At 47.5% G+C, this 22,594-nt stretch overlaps 2 protein-coding genes across 3 annotated transcripts in view; one reads left to right on the top strand and one right to left on the bottom strand.

Annotated features, from left to right (window-relative positions):
• The window catches only part of lrrc17 (leucine rich repeat containing 17), a 95,482-nt gene extending 74,697 nt beyond the window's left edge, over positions 1-20,785 (top strand). The window contains exons 3-4 of the mRNA XM_072471333.1: positions 1,269-1,424; positions 20,086-20,785. Of these exons, the coding sequence (XP_072327434.1) occupies positions 1,269-1,424; positions 20,086-20,438 (509 nt within the window). The 3' untranslated portion in view covers positions 20,439-20,785. The remainder of the gene's footprint in view (positions 1-1,268; positions 1,425-20,085) is intronic.
• Positions 1-22,594, bottom strand: part of fbxl13 (F-box and leucine-rich repeat protein 13) — a 444,736-nt gene that overhangs the window by 248,694 nt on the left and 173,448 nt on the right. The window lies entirely within an intron of this gene.

The following is a 22,594-nucleotide window of genomic DNA, read 5'->3' as shown; positions in this document are numbered from 1 at the left end:
TGGTACCTGTGAAAACAAATAATTACCCGCTCTTGGCGGCTCATTCGCCTTCGGTTTAGGCCTCAACGACCGATGAGCCCGATCCAGTTCATACCGGGAGGGATCTGCCCCCTCCCCCAACAACTTGGCAAAGTACTCAGTCGGCCTCGGACCCTCCACCCCTTCGGGCAGGCCCACGATTCTCAGATTTTGCTGCCTAGATCTGTTTTCCAGATCTACCACCTTCGCTGTCAGATCTTTGTTGGCCTCCACCACCCTCTGCAGCTCCTTACCCATCGAGGTGAGCGTCATTGCCGCCATCATCTTCTTCCTCATCACCTCCATGTGCTTAGCAAGCTGCTTTTCAAATTCCACGGCCATCATTTCTGCTGTGAACAGTACGCCCCCACCCAGCGACCCAGCCTCCGCCGTCTTTCCAGTTGTCAGGCTGACCCTTTCGCAAGATGGCGAATCTTCACACACACCCTTCTTCACGGCAGCTTTCTTCTGATTTTTGGACATCCCCCTCCTTCCTCATGTCTTTCAGCATCTATTCATTGAAAAATTGCCCGAGACTGGCATTAAGTTCCAAAAAAAAAATCAAGCCTCGAGCAGGAGCCACCCAACTTTCAGCTTCCTCCTACATGCCACCACCGGAAGTCATGGTTCGGGGACTTGATGGAGTTTCTATGTTTAGAGAAAGTTAAGTTCACCTCGAGCGGGAATGTGGAAAGGTTTCATAAGAGATGGCGCCAGTTCATTTCTCCCTTTAAGGAACTGGCCTCCGACACCTCGTGGTGGTGGTGGGGGGTTAGTATTTGGTCTATGAGTGTTGGATGGTGGAGGGGGGGGTGGTTGCTGTTTGTATTTTTTGTGTTTTGCCTTAAGGTTATGTATAAAATGTTGAAAATTTAATTAAAATATTTTCAAAAAAGAAAACATGGCTCCACTACTTCTCCATTTTGTGCTCACTCCAACCCCTCCCAACTTTATCCTCCCTTGCCTTGGTTCAATTACCCACTCTCTAATCTTGCTTGACTTGAAAATGCTCTAGATCTTGATCAATGTTCTAACGAAGGTGCGCGATGCCCATGTAGGTAGTTGGCTCCTTGAAATTACAACTTACGTAGCTGCACAAAGGTATTAAAGAGGTCACGTACTTAACAAAATTGCCTGTGCATTCAAAAAAATAGTGAGAAGGAATGTTGGTCTTGACTTCCCACGTGCAACAGCACAGAAGATTGACTAGTTGATATAAAAGGCTTAACATAATTTTATTATTTCCACAGACCTGATTAGAGTTCCCATCGATATTCCTGCAGAAGTTCTAGAAATTGATCTCTCAAGGAACAAAATCAGGCAATTGACTGCCAAAAACTTCTTGAAATTTAAGGAATTAGAAACATTAAACCTCAGCGGCAATGAAATAGGATCCATAAACCCTGGTAAGAACATTCTAAGTATTTTAACATGCAATTGTTTTAATGTAGCTTAAAAGCAACTAGGAATCAAACTGTATAACTTGCCAACAGCTAATCCCTGCAATATTTAGAGTATGAATATGCAGATAAATATACAAGTATTTTACAAGATACAATTCTCATTCTGTACAGAATTTTCCTAAATAACTTGCATTGACTCAGAACAAAAAGTGGCATTCTCTTGACAAATTTTGAAAATGAAGGCAGTCACTCTTGACTAACAAGCAAATCAAAGGTTATTGAGGGTAAGCAGATGTGGAGTTGAGGCCACAATCAGATCAGCCATGATCTTACTGAATGACGGAGCAGGCTTGAGGGGCCGAATTGCCTGTTTCTGCTCCTAATTCGTATGCTTGTATGTTTATGAATAAAACATAAATCTAATTTGATATAAAGTCAAAACAATTGTTTTGACAAAAGCAAAAGTACTGTGAATGCTGTAAATGTGAAATAAAATGAAAGTGCTGGAGTTACTCCAAAGGTCGAGCCACATCTGTGGAAATAGAAAAAGTATTAACATAGCAGGTCTGTGATCCTTCAATAGAATTGATGTCACAGACCTAAAACATGGGGTGAGGTCTACCGACTGGGTTGCGCTTGAGCGACAATTCAACACAGCTGGAGGATCCTGGGAGAGGACTCCGGCGGGCTTCCCGGCAGCCTTTCCGTCTTGCAGGATACTCCCAAGTATGGCAAGGCAACAAAATCAGAATCCTGCCCAAAGGGGGCGTGGCCAAACAGTTCCCCGGGATCTACTGGCCTTGCGGGATCTACCAGCCATCCCAGCGAGACTGCAGCCGGGTGCAGCTTGGTCCACACAACCAGTTGGAACGGCACCCGGGAGATCTTCCGGCCCATCAGAGGCCCCTGGGTGGCCAGGGATAGTGCGGGGTGTCGCCCTGGTCCTCCCCCTGGAACCCGGGCATTTTGGCACTGCCCAGCTGGCACCTTGGTACTGCCACCCTGGCACTACCAAGCTGGCAGGAGCATTGCCAGGGTGACAGTACAAGGGTGCCAGGGTGGCACTGCCAAGGGTCAGGCCCTGAATGGGTCAATGCCCATGAAAGGTGGGTATAGAGGGGTTTGAAGGTTGGGGGGGGGGGGTGGAAGCTAAGTAGGGGACTCCGGGAGGTTGGGCGGGGATGACGGGTGGAAGTCCTGGAGGGGGGGGGGCTGTAAGGGGGTGTGGGGAGGCCCTGAGGGATCCCATAGGGGGTGTCCTCACTTGGGGAGGTGGGGGTTGTGGTGATATGCATCACTGTAAATACACAAGGGGTTAATGTAAATACACTAAGACTAAATAAACACTAGAGGGAGCACCAGAGACATGACACACAGGCATTCAACCAATAGGTCAGTATGATAGGACACGACCAACGGGCAGTCAAGACACCCAGAGATGACACTACCACAAGGGGGCAACCCGTATAAAAGGACAGGGCACACATGCTCTTTCTTTTTTCCACAGGCGACACTCAGAGAGACAGGGGCAGATCGGAAGCATCACACACACCGCATGGATTAGAGCAGACTGGTTAGTTAGATTGAGTTACTATAGCAAGATCAGCAGGAGAGTCGAACTCAAGTAGGAGAATTGTTAACTGTTCAATAAATGTGTTAAACCTATCTCCAAGTCTGAACCTTCCTTTGAGTATACATCAAGGAAGCAGCTTATGCTACATGAAGAAGCATAACACAACAGGGGTAATGCTCATGTGTTCGGGGGGGGGGGGGGTGACATTGCCCTTGGGTGAGGGGGAGGACCCACAAGCTCACTTAGAGACCCTTTCAAAATTGGAGCCCAATCTCTGAGTTTAGCTCCCCAGTGTTGAAAAGAATTCTAAGTGTATACCGGAGAGAAACTCCCCAGGGCCCCAAAAAGTGACTGTGTCGTTTGATGGCGACGGGCAAACTCGCTGGCTGAGCCCACCACAAATGAACTCAGAAATTGTTCCGTTAAATTCTGCGCACAAGTGGCGGCCTGGTGTGGGTGGTCGCACATTTGGTAGCTCCCGCTTGTGGCGGTGTTTTTGGACCTTTATGCGGCTAACGGGCGGATTTGTTGATGGAAAAAGGTGCAGGAGTGGTGGAAGAAGAGTGTGTTCCACCGGTGGATGGATTCGTGAATCAGAAGTGGTTTTAAGCGAAAGGAGCTGTTGGAGCAAGAGACTGTGCCTAGGACACAGAGGAAGATGGTGGAAGGTAAGGGACCGGCCCTAACATCTCAGGGGTCCATGGAGCAGCTGGTGGACTTCTTGAATGAGACGTTCACTCAGCAGAGAAAGGTGACTCTGGAGGACCTGGTGAGGATGGTGGATCCAATAAAGGTGGGATTTACCGCGTGGAGATGAGGTTGGAGTCTCAGAGCCAGGCGATCAGAAGGTGGGGGAGATGGTGGGAGAGCATGAGGAGCAGCTTACTTTGATGGCGGCCGAGATGGGGCTGATGCGGGATATTCAGAAGTGTTTACAGGAGAAGGTGGAGGATTTGGAGTACCGGTCCCAGAGACAGAACCTGAGAACCATGGGGCTGCTGGAGGGTAGTGAGGGAGCGGATGCAGGCTCGTACGTGGGCAGGATGTTCGAGAAGTTGCTGGGAGAGGGGATCTTTGAACAGCCCCTGGAGGTGGACCGAGTGCACAGGGCACTGATGAGGAAGCTGCAGGGTAACGAGCCAAAGGTGATGGTGGTGCGGTTACATCAGTTTCTGGACAAGGAGCGGATCCTGAGAAGGGCCAGGTTGACGAGGCGGTTTACCTGGGAGGGCAGTGAACTCCGGGTGTACCAGGACCTCGGTGCGGAGCTGGCCAATAGGACAGCAGGTTTTAATAAAGTGAAGGCTGCCATCTTTAAGGGAGTGAAATTTGGGATGCTGTACCCGGCTTGCCTCTGAGTGACCTACAATGGCCGTGAATTTTACTTTGGGATGCCAGAGGAAGCAATAGAGATTTTGTGGGACAATGGTCTGGCAGGAGAAGGAGGACATTGAACTTTGGAGGAGGTGTTCTTTTTTCTTTGGGGGCCATTGTCCTGTGTTCTTCTGTAGGGGATGGGTGGTTGCTCTTTTCTTTGTATTGGTCTTTAAATGTTGGTGTTGTTGTTTGCGCGGGGATAGTGTTTGAGCGGGAGGTAGGGGAATCATTGGGGGGGTGGGATGTTAGGCGCCATGAGCGTTGACTGCCAGACTAGCTGGGCGGGTTAGTTCACCGAGGCGCAGTGGGGTTGAGCAGGTGGTTAGAGTGTTGATGGGGGTTGGGATTGTTGTTTTTGGGGGGGGGGGGGCTTTTGAAATTGGTATGAGCCAGTCGATGATGGTGGACATCTGAGGGCGAGCCTGAGGGGGTGCGGACGCAGGCTGGAGGCTGGCTCAAGAGAGGATATGGTTGATTGTCAGGGGACTCGGGAAGGGGGGTGGAATGTGAGAGGGCTGAATGGGCCAGTCACGAGGACCCTTGTGTTCGCGCATCTGAGGAGCCTAAAGGTGAACGTGGCATTTTTACAGGAAACACACCTGAAGATTGGGGACCAGACTACGCTCAAGAAATTCCGGGAATTCTTCCACAGACCCCAAGAGGCCAACAGCGAACCCAAGCAGACTATCAATGAACCGGAACAGCAGACCGAGAGATCTGCGGTGCGGCAACCGAAGAGGAAAGAGTCGAATTGGACCCCTCCGGAAGGCCGCTGCCTTAGACTCGACATGTATGCTCAAGCCGTCAGGAGTCGCGTCAATGCCAGATTCATCAGTCGCATTCACAAGACAGCCCCGAACGTCACCCAAGCACAACGCAATGCCATCCGTGCTCTCAAGACCAACCGCAGCATCGTCATCAAACCAGCAGACAAAGGAGGGGCCACTGTCGTACTGAACAGAATGGACTACTGCAAAGAAGTATACCGACAACTGAACAACCAAGAACACTACAGACAGTTACCCGCAGATCCGACCAAGGAACACATCCGCCAACTTAACAGACTGATCAAGACCTTGGATCCAGATCTTCAGAGCACCCTACGTGCTCTCATCCCACGTACTCCCCGCATTGGAGATCTCTACTGCCTCCCGAAAATACATAAGGCCAACACACCAGGCCGCCCTATCGTTTCAGGCAATGGGACCTTGTGTGAGAACCTCTCTGGCTACATCGAGGGCATCTTGAAACCCATCGTACAAGGTACGCCCAGCTTCTGTCGCGACACGATGGACTTCCTACAGAAACTCAGCAACAATGGACCAGTTGAACCAGGAACATTCCTCATCACAATGGACGTCTCGGCACTCTACACCAGCATCCCCCATGACGACGGCATTGCTGCAACAGCCTCAGTACTCAACACCGACAACTGCCAATCTCCAGACGCAATTCTGTAACTCATCCGCTTCATTCTGGATCATAACGTCTTCACCTTCGACAACAAGTTCTTCATCCAGACACACGGAACAGCCATGGGGACCAGGTTCGTACCACAATATGCCAACATCTTCATGCACAAGTTTGAACAGGACCTACTCACCGCACAGGACCTTCAACCGACATTATACACCAGATACATCGATGAAATTTTTTTCCTTTGGACCCACGGCGAAGAATCACTGAAACGACTACACGATGACATTAATAAGTTCCATCCAACCATCAGACTCACCATGGACTACTCTCCAAAATCAGTTGCATTCTTGGACACACTCGTCTCCATCAAGGACGGTCACCTCAGCACTTCGCTTTACCGCAAACCCACGGATAACCTCACGATGCTCCACTTCTCCAGCTTCCACCCTTAACACATTAAAGAAGCCATCCGCTATGGACAAGCTCTCCGTATACATAGGATCTGCTCAGACAAGGAGGAGCGTAACAGACATCCACAGACGTTGAAAGATGCCCTCGTACGAACGGGATATGGCACTCGACTCATCGATCGACAGTTCCAACGCGCCACAGCGAAAAACCGCACCGACCTCCTCAGAAGACAAACATGGGACACAACCGACAGAATACCCTTCGTCGTCCAGTACTTCCCCGGAGCGGAGAAACTACGTCATCTTCTTCACAGCCTTCAACACGTCATTGATGACGATGAACATCTTGCCAAGGTCATCCCCACACCCCCACTACTTGCCTTCAAACAACCGCGCAACCTCAAACAAACCATTGTTTGCAGCAAACTACCCAGGCTTCAGAACAGTGACCACGACACCACACAACCCTGCCATGGCAATCTCTGCAAGACGTGCCAGATCATCGACATGGATACTACTATTACACGTGAGACCACCCACCAGGTACGCGGTACATACTCGTGCGACTCGGCCAACGTTGTCTACCTCATACGCTGCAGGAAAGGATGTCCCGAAGCGTGGTACATTGGCAAGACCATGCTGACGCTGCGACAACGAATGAACGGACATCGCGCAACAATCACCAGGCAGGAATGTTCCCTTCCAGTCGGGGAACACTTCAGCAGTCAAGGGCATTCAGCCTCTGATCTCCGGGTAAGCGTTCTCCAAGGCGGCCTTCAGGATGCGCGACAACGCAGAATCGCCAAGCAGAAACTTATAGCCAAGTTTCGCACACATGAGTGCGGCCTCAACCGGGACCTGGGATTCATGTTGCATTACATTCATCCCCCACCATCTGGCCTGCAAAATCCTACCAACTGTCCTGGCTTGATACAATTCACACCTCTTTAACCTGGGGTTACCCCATCTCTGGATCTGTAAAGATTTAATCACCTGCTAATGGTCGCATTCCAAGCATTGTTTGGCATCTTTGAATTTGTCTATATATATGTTTCTGGAACAGACCTCTTCATTCACCTGAGGAAGGAGCAGCGCTCCGAAAGCTAGTGACATCGAAACAAACCTGTTGGACTTTAACCTGGTGTTGTAAGACTTCGTACTGTGCTCACCCCAGTCCAACGCCGGCATCTCCACATCATGACGCTCAAGAAAGGAAGGGAAGGGCAGGTATTTCACTTAGGATTGGATTTGAAGACGAGGGGGGCAGTGGTCTTGATAAATAAACTGTAGCTCCTTTTGAGGTGGGGAATATAGTGGCAGATTCCAGGGGAAAGCTTGTTATGCTGAGTGGGAAATTAAAGGGGATGACGGTGGTATTGGTGAATGTTTATGACCCGAACTGGGACGATGTAGAGTTTATGAGGTGGGTGTTGGGGTAGATCCCAGACCTGGACTCGCACCGGTTGATAATGGGGGGGAATTTTAACACAGTTCTGGAGTAGCAATTGGATCGGTCGAGTCAAGGTCTGGGAGTGTATCGGCGTTGGCGAGGAAACTGCGGGGGTTTATGGATCCATAGAGGTTTAGCAGGCAGAGGGCAACGGAATTCTAATTTTTCTCCCACGTGCAGAGGGTGTACTCCCGAATTGACTATTTTCTGTTGGATAGGATGTTGTTGACGGGGGTGGTCAATTCGGAGTACTTAGCAATTGTGGTTTCGGACCATGCGCCGCATTGCGCAGACTTGCAGGTGAATCAGGGAGTGGGGAGCCAGTGCCCGCAGTGGAGGTTGGATGTGGGGCTATCGGCAGATGAGGAGGTTTGTGAGGGGATGGAGGGCTGCCATTCGAGGATATGCGGAGCTGAATGACACGGTTGAGGTTTTGGCCGCCACGCTGTGGGAGGCATTGAAAGCAGTAGTAAATGAGGAGTTTATTTTTTTACGGGCACACAGGGATAAGACAGAGTGGAGATGGTGAGGCTAGTGCAGGAGATTTTGCAGGTGGATAGGAGGTATTCAGAGGCCCAGAGGCACGGTTGCTGAGGGAGCGGCAGAAACTACAGATGGGGTTTGGGCTGATAACCACTGGTAAGGCGGTGGGGCAATTGAGGAGAGTTAACGGGGCAGACTATGAATACGGGGGAAAGGTGAGTAGCATGTTGGCACATCAATTGAGGAAGCAGGAGGTAGCAAGGGATATTGGGAAGGTGAAGGATGGGGGAGGGAAGGTTGTCTTGGACACGGAGGGGGTGAATGGGGTGTTTGGGGAAGTTTATAAGACACACTATGAGTCGGAACCACCAGCCGGGGTGGAGGGAATGAGGCATTTTTTGGAGGGGTTGGAGTTCCCGAGGGTGGAGGAGGACCTTGTGAAGGGACTGGGAGCCCCCATTGTCTGGTGGAGGTGTTGGAGGGTATGGGAGTGATGCAGGAGGGGAAGGCCCCAGACCTGGATGGGTTTCCAGTTGAATTTTACAAAAAGGGTTAGGTGGGACCTGGGGCCCCTGCAGGTAAAGGCGCTTCATGAGGCAAGGGAGCAGGAGGTGCCTCGATTTCCGTAATTTTAAAGATAGACAAGGATCCGGGGCAGTGTGGGTCCTAGAGGCCAATTTCGCTGTTAAATGTGGATGCCAAATTACTGGCCAAGATCTTGGCCTCAAGGATAGAGGATTGTGTGTCGGGGTGATAGGGAAGGACCAGACGAAGTTTGTTAAGGGGAGGCATTTGTCGGCCAATAACATATAATGATGTCCCGGGAGGGATGAAGTGTGAAGGTGGTGTTTGCCATGGAGAAGGTCATCGGCCGGGAGGAGTGGGACTATTTGTGGCAGGTGCTGGGGCGGTTTCTATTTGGGCAGGGGTTTGTGGATTGGGTCCGGCTGCGAGTGTGCGAACGGACTGGGTGAGTTTAGAATATTTCAGGCTGCATTGAGGGACGAGACACGGATGTCCACTCTCCCCATTGCTCTTTGCCTTGGCCATAGAGCCACTGGCAATGGCGCTGAGAGCTCCAAGGGACTGGCAGGGGATAGTATGGGGGGTGGAGCATAGGGTTTTGCAGTACACGGACGGCGTGCTGCTTTATATTTTGAACCCATTGGAAGGTATTGGGGGGATTATGAGTATTTTGGAGGAATCCGGCCAGTTCTCGGGGTACAAATTGAATATGGGGAAGAGCGAGGTTTTTCCAATTCAGGCGAGGGGGAAGGAAAGAGGCTGGGGAGTTGCCAATTAGAGCGATGGGGGGGGGGGGGAAATTTTGATATCTGGATATTCAGGTGCCGCGGGGGTGGGAGCAGCTGCTAGCTGAATTTGGCTCAGTTGGTGGAACAGATGAAGAGGGATTTTAGGAGGCAGGATGTGCTCCCGCTGTCACTGACGGGAGGGGTGCAGTCGGTGAAGATGACGGTCCTCCCGGGGTTCCTGTTTGTTTTTCAGAATCTCCCGATCTTCATTCCTAAGGTTTTTTTCAGGAGGGTGAATGTGCTGATTTCAGGGTTTGTTTGGGTGGGTAAAGCATCACGGGTGAAGAAGGTGCTGCTGGAGCAGGGTCGAGAGGAGTGGGGGCGGGTTAGCTCTTCTGAATTTAATGTACTATTGGGCGGTGAATATAGTCATGGTGAGGAATTGGCTAGTGGGGGAGGGGTCAGCGTGGGAGCAGATGGAGGCAGCCTCTTGCAAAGACACGAATTTGGGGGCATTGTTGACGGCACCTTTGCTGTTCTCGCCAGCCAGGTACTTCACAAGACCGGTGGTGGCGGCGGCCCTGAGGGTGTGGGGACAGTGGTGGCAGCACCTGAGGCTCGAGGGGGCCTCGGTTTGGGCACTGATCTGTGGGAAACATCGGTTTGTTCTGGGGGACTGGATGGGAGGTTTCGGGAGTTGCCGAATTGAGCATTTTGGGGATCTATTTGTTGGGGACAGCTTTCCGAGCTTGGAGTGGTTGATGGAAGAGTTTGAGTTGCCCACCGGGAATGGGTTCCGGTATTTGCAGGTGAGGGATTTTGTCTGGAAGCAGGTACCGTCCTTACCTCACCTGCCTCCCCAAGGGCTGCAGGGCAAGGTGGTGTCAAGAACATGGGTAGGGGAGGGTAAAGTGTCAGCAATTTACAAGGAGTTGATGGAATGGGAGGGAGCCCCAAGATGGGTAGTGAAGCGCAAGTAGGAGGAAGAGTTGGGTAAGGAGTTGGAGGCTGGGCTGTTGGCTGTTGGGCTGCCTGAGGAGGGTGAATGCATCCTCTTTGTGCGCTAGGCTTAGCCTTATTCAGTTTATGGTGGTCCACGGGGCGCACATGACGGTGGCCAGGATGAGCAAGTTTTTTGAAGGGTGGAAGATAGGTGTGGCCGTTGTGCGGGTGGGCCCGCAAATCATGTCCGTATGTTTTGGGCTTGTCCGAAACTTGGGGGATCCTGACTGGGATTTGCCGACGTTATGTTGGAGGTCCTGAAGGTGAAGGTGGTCCCGAGTCCAGAAGTGCCGATCTGTGGAGTGGGTGTGGGTGACTGACCTGGCAGAGTTTCTCAGGCTGGAAAAGATTAAGTTCGCCTTCAGAGGGTCTGTGAAGGGGTTTGCCCAGAGATGGCAGCCGATCATCGACTTCATTAAGAACAGTTAAGATGTCAACAGTGGGGGAGATAAAATTGGGAGGTGGGGCGTGGAGAACGGGGTGGTGGGGTGTTAGGTATTTAGTGGATTTGGTTATTTGCAGTCCTGTTGGCTTGTTTTGTTTTGTGATTGTGTTTGAAGTGTATGTATATATATATATATATATAAATAAAAATTTTCAAAAAAACAAATTCAGCCTACGAATTCTTGTTTTGCTCTGCATAATAATTTGAATCTATTTGTAAACTTTGTAGCATGCAGTGGTTATTATTAAAAAACATACAGCAATTTTTTCCTATTAGATGTGACAAACAACATAGGAACTGAAGTATGTCAATTAGTCCCTTAAAGTCTTTTCCACCATTTAATGAGATCATGGCTGATCTGCAACCTGAATCCATATACTGGTGCAACCTATCAAACCCAGTTTTAAAATTGACAATTGATCTAGCATCAATTGGCATTTGCTGAAGAGAATTCCAAACTTCTACTACCAACCATTCCTTGTAATAAAGTCACCATAGTCCCAGGTGACCACAGGCTGTTTTCCCCTTTGTGGGGAAGAGCTGACTGGTGGTAGTTTAACCAGAGGATCACCACACCTCAGGTGAGGGGCAAGGTTGAGAAGGCATGGCCCTTCATGAATAACCTTGTAATATAACCCTTGGAGCTGAGGTATCATTCTGACAAGGCTGTGTTTGCTGCCAATGTCGCGGATGTGCAGTTCTAGTGATTCTTTGCCATGTTTACTCTTTTAGCGCAGGTCAGGATGAAAAGTTTCCAAACTAGAAGTGGACAAAAGGGCAAAGGGAATTGGGTAGCAGTGATAATGTGGCAGCAGGGACTTACAGCATTTAAAGCTGTGGTGTTGATACATCTAGATATTTAGTTCACAGTCATTCGCAGCAGGACTGTAACTTAACCCGTTAAATTTACACTTTCTGCAATGTAGGATATGTGGAGCTGAATGACACATTTGTGTTCTTTTCAAATTTCAATTAGATTCTGAACCAGTCTGTTCCAATCACTCAAATACTAAACATATTATGGCCCACCATCTTGTTTGCCTGGAACATATTGTAGCAGAACTCTATCTTGTATGTGATCAATACAGTAACTGCTTTCTGGTGGATCAGAATGACATCTGAGTGGACCAGTGTGCATGTGCAGATGGCCATTTTATGCTGGTAGGAGACACCACGTTTTGGTAAATCTGATTATCACCTCAACCCCACATTTCTGCCTACCCCCGATAACCTTTCACCCCCTTGTTAAGCAAGAATCTATCTAGCTCTGCCTTAAAAATATTCAAAGACTCTGCTTCCATTGCCTTTTACAGGAGAGTTCCAAAGACTCACGATCCTGAGAGATTTTCATCTCATCTCTGTCGTAAATGAGCAGCCCCTTATTTTGTAACAGTAAGCCCTAGTTCTAGATTCACCCACAAGAGGAAACATCCTTTCTATTTTCACCCTGACAGTAACCCTCAGAGGATCTTAAAGGTTTCAATCAAGTCACCTCTTACTCTTTTAAACTCCAGTGAATCCAAACCAAAGCTGTCCAATCTTTCCTCACAAGACTGTCCACCTATTCTTGGTATTATATGCTACTTCCTACACCATGAGATTTATGTTCTCACCCCGACTCCCAACTTATCACCTCTTTCTCTGGAAGAAACACGGCAGGGTTTCCTGAGCTTCACAACTGTTCCCCACTTCCCAACGCCGGAGTCTCGAGCAAAGGGATTGACAGTGAGAACAATTGCAACAGCTTTGCAAAGGGGTCCAGAAAGCCCAGTAGAATTACTTCTAATGCTTTTACATTCTTCCTTAAATGGATACCAGTACTGTACACAGTATTCCAAATGTGTTCTTACCAGTGTCCTTTACAATTGAAGCATAACCTCCTTACATTTGCGTTCAATTCCCTTTGAATTAAGTGACAATATTCTATTTGGTTTCCTATTCGGTTTCCTAAATACTTCCTGGAGCTGCATTCTAGCCTTTTGCAATTCATGCACTAGAAACCCAGATCCCTCTGAACCTCAGGGCTTTGCAATTTCTCACCATTTAGATAATATGATTGGTTATTATTCTTCTTGCCAAAATGAGCAGTTTCATGTTTGCCCACATTATACTTAATTTGTCATATTTTTGCCCACTCACTAAACCTATCTGTATCCTCTTGTAGCCTCCTCTGTCCATCTGTACATACATCTGCACATACACCAGGGACTGCAGACAGATGTAACAGCCACAGCATCACTAGAGAGCATCAGAGACGGGTATAAAGGGTCCAGCCCAAGGTAGGATCCACCTCTTTAAGAAGCACAGGGCTAGGGAGCAGCAGCACACAGAGACAGCTCAGATTAGGCAGCTTACCTTAGCTTCACTGGTCATACCTCTTGACTGTATTATATCTAGTTAAGCTCTGGAAACAGAACAAACCTACTGAATAAAGTATTTGTGTTAACTGGAAGTCTACAATCTTTATTCAGACTTTAGAGAATAACATATGGTACCATGAGTGATTTCAGAAAGCTAGCTAGACACCAGCAAGAGAAGAAAAACTTAAACCGGATATTCGACTGTGGAAGACTTCGCAGCAAATGGATTCTCGACGACTAACTGATTCGATAGAACTTGTTGGAACTCCAAGGCAGCTGGAAACAACCGGTAATTTAAGTTATAACTGGAAAATGTTTGAACAACTGTTCCAAATATTTATCACAGCTAATGATTTAAGCACTGCCTCTGACGCAATGAAAATAGCCTTACTACTCTCAACAGGAGGGCATGAAGCTAGAGAAATGTATAATTGCTTTAATTACCTAGAAGGTGAAGACAACACCAAAGTAGACGGTATACTCAAAAAATTTGCTAAACGCTGTAACAGTCAGGCTGGTGCGATGCTGGAAAGATTTAACTCTTGTCAGAGAAACGGAGGGCCCATCTCTGATTTTATTACAAATCTCAAGTTAATACCACAAGACTGTGATAATGCTGATTTCAGAGACACTGTGATAATGCATCAATTAATTTCTGGACTATCTGATAAAAATTTGAGGGAAGAACTATCACAAAATAAGCATCTAACTCTAGAAACTGCTATACAAAAATGCCTTGTTTATGAACAAAAACAAAATCAATCCTGTCAGTCCTTACAAACACAGAATCAGTGTCTAGAAAAGAAAATCGGAATAAACGGCGCCAAAACTTACCACGTGGCAGAGGCAGGATTGATGGAAGTTCTGAGCGGCAGCCACCTTGAGAAAGGAGCCGCACATGCGCAGTTGCGAAAAGAGCGTACAGTACAGGAAACTCGGAGTGCGCATGGGCAATCGAGTCCTACGCATGACGTCACGAGCGTCATGATATCAGAGGACCAGGACCACGCCCACTTAAAAGGGAAATGCACAAAAATGAACAAAAAGAAATGTAAAGCTGCAAAACCCAATTTTCTTGCCTCAGAAGACAGAACAATGCCCGAACTTACACCAGCAGTTGAAAATAACTTTCACAACGCCCTGGAACAAGCAGTTAGCACCGCCCTAGAAGATGATATGGTCCTTGTAGACTGCGACTCAGACGAAGATTTCATCTTGGGAGATGGCTACCCCTGCACCAAATCCGAACCGCAACTAGAGGTGTTGTACCGTGAAGACCCCGACGATGAGTTCTTTGGATTGGGGAATCTTCAACCCAGCATATATGACATCCTGACTCGTGAGTGCAGGATTATGCTGTGGCCTGACGCCAAGAAACAGAGAGTGGTCCACGCACCATGAAGGGTCCCAGCCTCCACACAAGATGATGATTTGTTCATTGAACATGAAGAGAACGATCACAACTCCGAACAAAAAGGCGATGATTTGTCTATTGAACAATACACACAATACTGCTCAGACATGGCTGAATTATTCGGAGATCCTGATCACAGCATCAACAACACGGTTGAAAAGCTCAACACGACTCTTCTCTTGGTAGATGAATCCAATACCATGGTGCCATGGCAGATCGTCGATGCATTGAATGACAGCAATACCCAAGACGAAGACGACGCCACACAGAGAGCACAGAATGACTCCATTGAGAGAGCACAGATCGACTCTACAGCGAGAACACTGCACGACTCCACAGAAAGAGCGATGACAGACTCCACAGCGAGAGCGATGACAAACTCCACAGAGAGAGTGATGACAAACTCCACAGAGAGAGCGATGAAGGACTCCACAGAGAGAGCGATGAAGGACTCCACAGAGAGAGCGATGATGGACTCCACAAAGAGAGCGACGCAAGCCTCCACAGACAGCTTGGTGACAGACTCAAAAATGGAAGCAAGCAAACACTCCATAGTGAACGCCATGCATGAACAAGCCCAGGAAGATCAATCAAGCTTATTTGAGCCACCAGAAGAAGACACTGAATGTCTACCCACTGTATGTGAGACAAGTGACGAAGAAATCACAATTCCCATACAGGATGTGCAGGATCACAGCGAGACTAACAAATCTCAGCTCGCCTGCACAGAAGCACTCAATAATCAGAGGGCGGCCACCCATGAGTCCAGAGAGATCACGTCAATTGAAATCTTGAAGATTTTGACTCCAGAAGAGGAGCACCAAGAGTCCAGAGAGACCATGTCAATAGAAATCCTGAAGATTTTGACTCCAGAAGAGGAGCACCAAGAGTCCAGAGAGACCACGTCAATAGAAATCTTGAAGATTTTGACTCCAGAAAAGGAGCACAAAGAGATCACAGATGACTCAAATGAACCTGAAATGACTCCAAAAGCGGAGCACCAAGAAATCAATGATAATTCAAGTGACTCTGAAATGATTCCAAAAGAGGAGCACCAAGAACTCAATGATTCAAGTGAATCAGAAATGACTCTAGAAGAGGAGTACCAAGTAAGCAAAGAAGAGGAATCAAATACACCACAAATGACTGATGTCACAAACATCAATGCAACATCAGATCATTCTCACAATTCTCAAGAAGAAACGCTCAATGTAGCAGATACCACAAAGGACACTGACACCAATAACTGTGACAATGACTCAAATCATCCACATGGCACACTCATTGAGCGCAACAAGAACAACAAAAACCATAAGAAGCACAGCAGAAACAAGAACAACAGCAACAACAAAAACAACATGCAGCGCAACAAGAACGACAAAAGCAACAAGAAGCATCCCAGAAACAACAAGCATGACAAGAAAAAGAACAAGAATAAAGCAAAAACAAGCGCGACAAAAAGAACAACAAGAACGACAACATCAAGAATGCCAACGAAAATAACCAAGACAGAAACGACAAAAACAACAAGAACGACAACGAAAACAACAAAAACAGAAACGACAGAAACAACAACAATGAAACGACCTGTACAACATGGTACAACTCTGCATGTGAAGGACAATGCCACAGCACACTGTGAAACAATGACAAGACTACAAACATGCCATGGCTTGATAAAGAATCTCACAAATTCACATCTGCTCCAGAACAAACAAGCAAAACAGCTTTCACGAACGATGACATACAGAATCAATACCACAAACACAGGAAAAAGTTGAGGTCAGACAACAGTGCAACACAGAATCGCTACCCACAATCAAATGGGGCAGGGGGAAAAGGTGCCCACATCATTAAACGACTCGTCAGCAAGGCAGCCGAGTCACGTTCCGACATCAACCTAGCTCTGTTATCGTACCGAACAACCCCATTGAGCTCAGGACTGTCGCCAGCGCAAATGCTCTTTGGCAGAGACATCCGGACAACCCTACCGGCAAAGCAATTCCCGGTTCTCGACGACATGCGGGCACTATGCTCCAAACAAAAACAATGCTACGATCAACATGCGATCCCACTCAAGCCACTGACAATAGGTGACACCATCAGAATCAGGGACCCGGAAAGCAGATGGTCTGAGTCAGCCACGGTGATCAGGCAGGAGGCACCGCAGTCCTACATTGTCAAATCGTCAGCGGGAGTACTTTTTCGCCGTAACCGCCGGGATCTATTAGAGATTCGACCTACAACGCCAGTATTTCCCACACTGGACTTGATCGAGTCCATTTGTCCACAGGACGTTCCTCGCCACACAGTACTCTTGATGACATCAAACCATCATCCCAACTACCATCGTTAAGACGCTCCAGCAGAAACCGTAAGGCACCCGACCGGCTAGATTTGTGACGACACTTTAACACACGCACAAGACGAATATGGACATTTCTCACGATGGACTCATAACACAGTTAATTATTTCTGCATTACTTTTATCATTTTCACAGTGTGCTGGTTTGCATATTCTCACCACTTGTTATATACAGTTTTCTTGAGGCCAGTCTAGAAAACATGTCCAAGGGGGGGGGGGGGGGGATGTAGTGATCCGTACAACTGTACATACATCTGCACATACACCAGGGACTGCAGACAGATGTCACAGCCACAGCATCACTAGAGGGCATTAGAGATGGGTATAAAGGGTCCAGCCCAAGGTAGGATCCACCTCTTTCAGAAGCACAAGGCTAGTGAGCAGCAGCACACAGAGACAGCTCAGCACAGACAGCTTACCTTAGCTTATATCTAGTTAAGCTCTGGAAACAGAACAAACCTACTGAATAAAGTATTTGTGATAACTAGAAGTCTACAATCTTTATTTAGACTTAGAGAATAACATAGATCCCAGTGAGAGTATATATGCACAAATTATTGAAGCAAGCAGGGCAAGTGGAAAAAATGATTTAAAAAGGATACTGGATCCTGGACTTCACAGAATGGGAGTACAAAAGCAAAGAAATTATGATGAAACTTTATAAATCACTGGTTCACCCTCAGCTGGAGTTTAGGCACCACATGTTAGAGAGAATGCAGAAAAAATATACAAGAATGGTTCCTAAGATGAGGGTCCTTAAATTACAAGGATAGGCGGAGAAGCTGATGTTGATCTCCTTAGAAAATGTTGAGTAGCGATTTGACAGAGATGAAATCTATCTAGCTCTGCCTTAAAAATATTCAAAGACTCTGCTTCCATTGCCTTTTACAGAAGCGTTCCAAAGACTCACGATTCTGAGAGATTTTCATCTCATCTCTGTCGTAAATGAGCAGCCCCTTATTTTTAAACCGTAAGCCCTAGTTCTAGATTCACCCACAAGAGGAAACATCCTTTCTATTTTCACCCTGACAGTAACCCTCAGAGAATCTTAAAGGTTTTAATCAAGTCACCTCTTACTCTTTTAAACTCCAGTGAATACAAACCAAAACTGTCCAATCTTTCCTCACAAGACTGTCCACCTATTCTTGGTATTATATGCTACTTCCTACACCATGAGCTTTATGTTCTCACCCGACTCCCAACTTATCACCTCTTTCTCTGGAAGAAACACGGCAGGGTTTCCTGAGCTTCACAACTGTTCCCCATTCCCCAACGCCGGAGTCCCGAGCAAAGGGATTGACAGTGAGAACAATTGCATTAGCTTTGCAAAGGGGTCCAAAAAGCCCAGTAGAATTGCTTCTAATGCTTTTACATTCTTCCTTAAATGTGACAATAAGCTGGTATGATCTGGCAGATATGTAGCACTGTCTCCCTGCTCAGCTGGAGTCTTTGAAGGCATGCCCAGTCTAGCAGGTCCTCAAATAACAGGTGCTGCCAGTACACCCATGCGGCACCTCCTTTGCACCTCCTCCTCCTTGGCCTGGTGGGCGGCCAGCTCTTCATCCTGGGCAGCTTCCTCCTGTTCCTTGGGGGCAGGCTCTGCTGCTGCCCGCTCCACTGCAGCATGCTTCACTGCTGCAACCTCCTCCTCCTCGAGTAGTTCCAGCTCCAGCTTGTGCAGCTGCAGGGCGTCGCCCAGGGCTGCGGCGACTAGCAGGAAGGCCACAATTGCTGGTTGAATTCCAATATCCATTGTCTGAAGGGGAAGAAGGCCAACATGTTAGCATAGTTCATACTCCCATGCCCAACCAGGTCCAAATGGCTATAAGGTGCCCCCAGTTGGCAATTGCGGACTCTGCACCCGCACCCCTGGCCCCGTCGGTGCCCGGCACAGTGGGGATGCTGGCCCTGGCGTCAGTCCCTGTTGCCAGGGGTACTGTCGGCTGGTGCTGCCCTTGCCACCGTATACTCCTCAGCCCACGCATGGCACCCCCATAGGGGCTACAGTGGGAGTTGTCCTGGGTGGCCCGCCTGATGCCTCGTCGACAGTTTGGGTGGGTGGAGTGCGGGGGGGGGGGGGGTGGTGGTGTGGAGGATGGGGGCTGGGGTGCAGGCACCCACCTGGCCGGTGGCACCCTGCTGAACCAGGGGCCTAGGTGGGTGGTCAGTGGGATGCACAGCAAAATGGCTGCCTTGCTGGCCACGGCAATGGCGGTCTATGCCTGGACACTGCCCCAGTCCCGTGGGGGGGGGGGGGTCACTCCGGCCACACAGTCCATTCCCCCTTACACACCCCCCAACCCCACACCCCCGGCCCTGGCAGGCCATCCCCCACCCCAGCCAGTATGCTATCTCCTTTCTCTCCCTCATCGGCCACGATGCTGTATTCACAATTTTTAGAAGCACAAGTGAACCTCACTGTCGGGAATTCAGTCCATGGGAGGTGGAGAATCGAGGAGGCCCCGGAAAATACTGGGTGGAGCCCACTAATGATATGCCACCGGTGTTTATTGTACATGAATTCTAGAACACATTGAGGCTGCTGTCGAGGCGACAGAGAATTGCGATTTGGAATGAAATCGCGCCCGCCACGATTTCGGCATCAGAACCTATTCTCCGCCCAATCGCGTTTCCTGATTTCGCTATTGGCCAATGGAAAATCCCGCCCAAGAGGCCTAAACTAAATAGACAGAGAGCAACTGTTCCGTTTGACAGATGGATTGAGAACTAGTGAGCTAATATTTAAGGTGTTGAGCAAATAAACCAAAGGCAAAATGACAAAAATGTTTCTACACAGTGAGTGCTTAAGAAATGCAATGCATTACCTAGGAAGGTGGTGCAGACAAGTTCAATTGTAGCTATACAAAGCAAATCGGATAAGCACCTGAAGGAAAAGAAAATTGCAGGGTAACAGGGAAAAGTGGGGAGTGGGGGGGGGGAAGAGTGGGAATGGGCAAGTTGAATTGTTCTTGGAGAGCCAACTTGTACTTGATGGCTCAAATGGATTCCATTTGTGCTGTAATCACTTTTTTGATCCTATTGTACTTTTTTATGATCTTACAATTTTAAAAAATCTCCATGAATTTGCAAGACATTTTGTTTTTCAATTTCAGCTGCATTTTCTGGTCTTTTGCGTCTGAAGGAGCTGGATCTATCTTCAAATGTTTTGTACAACTTTGAATATGGCGTCTTGGAGCACCTGTATTTTATAGAGAGGCTGATTCTTAATGGAAATCCATGGAGATGTGATTTTCAAATCCACTACTTGGCCTACTGGTTGCAGGTTCATCACAATGTACAGTTTGAAGGCCTTGAGTGCACAATGCCCAACGAGTATAAGGGCTGGACTGTGCAGAAGTACATCAAAAAATATTATGAGGATTGCCCCAAGGAGAAGACTATAGCAGATTTTGATACATATGATTCTGATAAATTAGAAGAGGAAGAAATCAGAAGGCTGCCCTAGCTGCTTATAGCATATATATTTTATGCTTACCTTTTTGCATATGAAATAGAATTACACATATGAATATGTAACCATATTTCACATAGACATTTAAATATGTCAGAATCACTTGTCTTTAGCCTGCTTTGGTTATACTACAGTACTAATAAATGAAAACTTTAGGAATCCATATTTCAATGTTTTCAGATGTTTTTTTTTGTAAGGCAGCTGCATCACATTAATACTGAGAAAAATATACCCATGTTCTATACTATAGCTGCATTTTTACAAAATCTTTTAATGTATCTTCTTTGTAATCTAGAAAACAGATAATAATGGTATCAAATAAAGAAAATACCATCAAATGACACCAGACTTTCTAACCAGTGAGCACCTCGAATGCTTTATATTTTTTGATGCATTTTATACACTTCTGCTTTGTGTGATGAATTGTGATTAAGCCATGCATTGAGATTTTGCAAGACTTTTTCTTTGTGTTTCTGTATGAAGAACCCAAACAGAAAATCCTAATTTAATTGCCATAGCATCATTGGTGATTCCAGATCTCTTAACCAAGTGTTTTAATTCTTTATTGCTGTAAACGTTCCAGCTTTATTTCTGATTACCAAAGCTTATCTCATGCTACCCCAATCTCATGCTAGTCCCAATTGAAACAAGTGTTTAACTGTACTTCCTAAGTATCAGGCATGCTGTAGAAAAGCTCAGATTTTTTTTCCATTGATAACGAGCATGCTAATCACCACTGCTCTTTTGGTTCAAATACTGCATAGCTAATTTTTTTTAAATTCATTTACGGGATGTGGGCATCGCTGATTAGACCAGCATTTATTTCCCATCCCGAGTTGCACTTCAGAAGGTGGTGGTGAGCTGCGTTTTTGAACCGCTGCAGTCCTTGAGGTGTAGGTACACCCGCTGTGCTATGAGGGAAGGAGTTCCAGGATGTTGCCCCAGCGACAGTGAAGGGACGGCGATATATTTACAAGTCAGGGTGGTGAGTGACTTGGACGGGAACCTCCAGGTGGTGGGGACCAGGAATCTGCTGCTCTTGTCCTTCTAGATGGTAGTGGTCGTGGGTTTGGAAGGTGCTGTCTGAGGAACCTTGGTGAGTTACTGCAGTGCATCTTGTAGATGGTACACATGGCTGTCACTGTTCGTTGGTGGTGGAGGGTTTGAATGTTTTTGGAAAGGGGAGCAATCAAGTAGTCTGCTTTGTCCTGGATGGTGTCGAGCTTCTTGAGTGTTGTTAGGTCAGAATGGAATCATGAGATCAAAACTGACAGTCACCAAAATATTGTGTGAAGGAAATAAAGGCAAAAAACTGAAATTGTGTTTATTCATTGTGGGGTGTCACTGGCTACGCCAGCATTTATTGCCCATCCGTAATTGCCCTTGCTAGGCCATTTCATTGTTGTGGGTCTGGAATCACATGTAGGCCAGACCAGGTAAGGGAGGCAGATTTCCTTTCCTTTTTTAAAAAAAAATATATTTTATTAAAGTTTTTCGATCAAAAAGAATTTTCCATTTTTACAACTTTGTAACAAAATGTACATTGACTGTTATTTAAACAATATATTAAACTAACAACAAGTGCAGAAAAAGAACACGAAAAGAGAAATAATAATACTGAAAAAATAAATATAAACAACTAGGATGGAAAGAAGAAAAAAAACAACCAAACACCGAATACACCCCCCCCCCTTCCTCCCTCCCCCCTGGGTTGCTGCTGCTGTCTTTCCTGTTTTCCCTTATCGCTCTGCGAGATAGTCAAGGAACGGTTGCCACTGCCTGGTGAACCCTTGAGCCGAACCTCTTAGTGCGTATTTTATTCGCTCCAATATTATAAACCCTGCCATGTCGTTTATCCAGGCCTCCACGCCCGGGGGTTTGGCTTCTTTCCACATAAGTAGAATCCTTCGCCGGGCTACTAGGGACGCAAAGGCCAAAACATCGGCCTCTCTCGCCTCCTGCACTCCCGGCTCTTCTGCAACCCCAAATATAACTAACCCCCCCAGCTCGGTTCGACCCGGACCCCCACCACCTTTGAGATCACTCTTGCCACACCCACCCAGAACCCATGCAATACCGGACATGACCAAAACATGTGTGTGTGGTTCGCCAGGCTTCCCGCGCACCTCCCGCACCTATCCTCCACTCCA

The sequence above is a fragment of the Scyliorhinus torazame genome, chromosome 13, assembly GCF_047496885.1.
Source record: "Scyliorhinus torazame isolate Kashiwa2021f chromosome 13, sScyTor2.1, whole genome shotgun sequence".
In the NCBI taxonomy this organism is placed as follows: Eukaryota; Metazoa; Chordata; class Chondrichthyes; order Carcharhiniformes; family Scyliorhinidae; genus Scyliorhinus; species Scyliorhinus torazame.
Note: the sequence above shows the minus strand (reverse complement) of the source record. Positions and strands in the feature narration are given on the sequence as shown.